Raw genomic sequence first — 4,066 nt, forward strand, 5'->3', positions numbered from 1 at the left:
TTGTAAACAGATTAATTGCAGAGTGAAGATGCATTGATTTCTAAGAAAACTTTAGGCATGCTATGCATATGAATGCAGTAAACGTAGATAATTCTATGTTGCTAGGCAATTTAGATCACAGCAGCTCCATTATTTCACTGATGATATCATAATAAAGCAAATACCACTAAGTGACAAATAAGTTAAAAGGAGTACTGCCGTCTATTTTAATATGACTTCTCTCCCTTTCAGGCTTTTCCTATACAAATGGAAACAGCAAGTACCTTTTGATATTTTCAATATCTTTGTCAATGACACAGTATAAGAGCTGCAAAAAGATATGCAAGTGCGATCCGGAAATTCAGCAGTGACCTTTCCATCTACCTCCTACTTAATGGGGAAGCAGTGAACCTCTATTTACATCGGTCCAAACTCTAACCATGAATAAACTCACCAGTGGTGAACTGCAGCTGTAATTTCTGATTAACAGGAGTGTGATTTCAAAGAACCTTTAGATTATGCTGGAAATAATGAGACTTTTTTTTTAAGTGGTCCAACAATTTTATTATTTCAAATAGGATCCGCTACTATTTACATAGGCTTGGGAGGAGGTCCCCGTGGGATGTTGGCGCCTGGTCTGAAACGTGGAGGGGGGCTTCGATCCTTCCTGGCCTCACGTGAACGATTTCTTACCACTTTACTGTGGATGGCACAGCTGACACAGTAATGTAATTTCACATACAGCTTGGGCAGCACGTATGCATCAAAAACACTGGCCTCTGAAATATCTCGAACTGCTGCAGCCTCCACGATGTTGCGGATGACAAACTTCTTAATGGCTTTGTCTTTGGGGACGCAGCGGGCGCAGTTTGTGCATCTGATGGGCTGTACATGACCACGGCCCTTCTTGGCACGTCCATTATTCCTTCGTTTCTTAGTCATCTTCAGCACGAGTCACCCCTTACTATTTTTGAGAGGAAAAAAGTGTTGATTTGACAAATTACTGCTCATTTCTGTATCTGAATGAACAAAATAGCTTTCCAAAATATATTCTGCTCAACGTCACTTAGATACCTGTATAACTGCCAATGATGTGGACAAATTTCTTGTTTCTAGCCATCATGTTTCCACCTAGAACTGAATACCACTACACTACGTGAATTATTTTCATTTTCATTGAGATCCTTAGTCTTGAACATTTATGAAATCCAATCAGTGTTCCATGGGGTGGATATTCTCTCATTTAAAGGATTGACCTTCATATGAATGAGGTGCTTTGACCTGCCTCAAAATTAGGCATAGTGACTGATCCTCAGCAAAATGACCTTGGTCACTAAGGGGCCAGATCTGCAAAATGGACAGTAGTAGCAGCAGCTACCCACAGTAAACGTCTTGAGCCTGGAGGTATATTCCTCCTCAACACTGCAGAAAAATGAAAAGGAGTTTTCCTTTAGTTATCTCCTTCAGCCAAACTGCCATTCTGACCATCAACAAGTGATAATTGGGTCCTATATGCATCATTGTGCTATTATTAATAATTCAAGTAGGCTTACTGCCCGACTCAGGGATGGCTCTTCCTGCTTTGCACTGGGACAAGGGAAACAATACCGGAGCTAAAACAATAGCAATAAGTGGGTCACTTTCTACAATTTCTGGATTTGTTCTCCCATTTCCACTAGAATGGGACTTAAGCATTTACCTATATATTGAGCATAATGCCCACAAACGTCTATTCAGTAACTTTGCACATTTATACACCTACCTTCTTTACTGTCACATTACATTCTCAGCTGGCTCAAGTTAAAAATTGAAGTTACACATGCAAGTAGATGTTTCCTATTTGATACAGGCAGCGAGCCCACTAATTTGTTGGACAACGATGCCACATGCTTCATTCCCTAGAATTACCATATTACAGAAACATAGAAGATAGGAGCAGGAGGAGGCCATTCATATTCTAAATCACACTAATGAGTAGTGATTTACAATTAATAGTAGACCAGAATAACAAAAATATCATAAAGTTCTGTTATACTATGTTCTGAAGAAAGGTACTAAATTACTTCAAAAGCATTGAAGAAACTGATATCGGGAATACATCGGCATTGAAGCAATGGCTCTGGTCAGGCTATACCTCAAATACTGTAACAAAAGTAAAATATTATGTATACCAAACATCGGGAAAGAAACTGCTGGGAATAAAAAATCAACAGGTCAGGCAGCATCTTTGTAGAAGGCAACAGTTAACATTCCAAATCAAAGAACTTTTCCTCCATGGCAGTTGCACAGCCTCTTGAGCATGTCCATCTTGCACTTAAGCCCTCTTCCCTCTTCCTCCCTCTCTGAAACCTAAGCGTTCCCCTTGCCCTCATCTTCCACATTCAAGTTGAGAGGGGAAAGGTTTAAAAGGGACCTAAGGAGCAACTTTTTCATGCAGAGGCTGGTGCATGTATGGAATGAGCTACCAGAGGAAGTGGTGGAGGCTGATACAATTACAACATTTAAAAGACATCTGGATGGGTACATGAATAGGAAGGGTTTAAGAGGGATATGGGCCAAATGCTGGCAAACGCGACTAGATTAGTTTAGGCTATCTGGTCAGCATGGACGAGTTGGACCAAAGGATCTATTTCCATGCCATACAACTCTATGACTGTCAGTCTACTTTTTCTGCCACTTCCAGCATAATGCTGCCAACACCAAAGTACATCTCCCCCTCCCCTTCCAGCCTTCCAAATGGATTGTTCTTGCTTCCCAGTCTTCTACTGCGCTAGCTTATACACATGCAAACGCAGGATGTGCAACACTCGTCCTTTCGCCACTTCCCTTCATGTCTTCCAGGGGTCCCAAATACATCTTCTGAGTGATTACCTTGTACTTTTTTCCAAATTAACATTCTGAATTGCCACTCAAAATACAGTCTCTTCAGCACTAACAAGGCGTAAAAACGCTGAGTGATGACTTTTTTAATTATCTCAGTTTTAGCTTCTGGTCACTGGCTACTTTAATTTGCCATTCCACCTTGACCTTGTTGTCCTTGGCTGCCTGAGTACTGTTCCATTAAATGGAAGCTTATGGAACAGCACCACATTTTTCTACTCATCACTTCACAGCCTTAACATTAAGCCAGTGGTGGTAGTCTGCACTCTGAATATCTGTCTTTATGCAACTCTCCTGACTACAGGAACATTCTCTACTTCAACAGATTTTCCAGGGATTCATAATCCTCCACCCTACTGCTATTCTCTTGTTTATACCGCTTCTGAACTCATCTATTTTCTCTTTTCTTGTGATCATTCACACTACTTTATGCCTTGTACTATCATCTATTTTAGTTAATGAATTACACTTTTCTTCTACCTTATCGGTCACCTTTCAGTTTGTTCCTTCCCAACTCCCTTTCGCTTAATTCGCAATTGTTTAGAAAAATGGTTCACCTCTACCTTCTTTCAGTTCTCATAAAAAGTCATTGATGTAAAACACAGACTATATTTCCTTTCCTACAAGTACTGCCCGGCTTGCTGGGTGCTTTCAGTGAGAATACAAAAATGCTATAATGTTCAGTTCTGCTGAACAAGATACAACAAACATTCAAGTCAGAAATTGTGCAGAGAAGAGTCATGAGGCTAATCCGTAAAGTGACAGAACTACGTTTATGAGTAAAGGTTAGAAAAACCTGGACTCTTCAGCTTTGAAAGATGTGGCAAATAAGAGCAGATACTATAGAAATGTACATAATTTTAGGTGAAACAGAACAAGTAAATTCTGCCAGAGATAGTAGGAGCTGCAGATGCTGGAGAATCTGAGATAACAAGGTGTAGAGCTAGATGAACACAGCAGGCCAAGCAGCATCATAGGAGCAGGAAGGCTGACGTTTCAGGCCTAGACCCTTCATCAGAAATGGGGGAGGGGAAGGGGGTTCTGAAATAAATAGGGAGAGAGGGGGAGGCGGATAGAAGATGGCTAGAGGAGAAGATAGGTGGAGAGGAAACAGACAGGTCAAAGAGGCGGGGATGGAACCAGTAAAGGTGAGTGTAGGCGGGGAGTTAGGGAGGGGATAGGTCAGTCCAGGGAGGACGGACAGGTC

The 4,066-nt window shown here is 41.2% G+C and overlaps 1 protein-coding gene across 1 annotated transcript; it reads right to left on the reverse strand.

The window, feature by feature from the left end:
* Positions 1-516: 516 nt before the first annotated feature.
* LOC109921808 (40S ribosomal protein S26) lies at positions 517-1,021 on the reverse strand. Its single transcript, XM_048594618.1, has one exon. The coding sequence runs from the start codon at positions 919-921 to the stop codon at positions 571-573; it is 351 nt and encodes a 116-aa protein (XP_048450575.1). The 5' UTR covers positions 922-1,021; the 3' UTR covers positions 517-570.
* Positions 1,022-4,066: the final 3,045 nt, after the last annotated feature.

The sequence above is a fragment of the Rhincodon typus genome, unplaced genomic scaffold (genome assembly GCF_021869965.1).
Source record: "Rhincodon typus isolate 14 unplaced genomic scaffold, sRhiTyp1.1 hic_rhity00011870, whole genome shotgun sequence".
Classification (NCBI taxonomy): domain Eukaryota; kingdom Metazoa; phylum Chordata; class Chondrichthyes; order Orectolobiformes; family Rhincodontidae; genus Rhincodon; species Rhincodon typus.

Excerpts from the sequence above, each read along its gene's own strand:
- LOC109921808 (XM_048594618.1), bottom strand. The coding sequence starts at position 921 with ATGACTAAGAAACGAAGGAATAATGGACGTGCCAAGAAGGGCCGTGGT.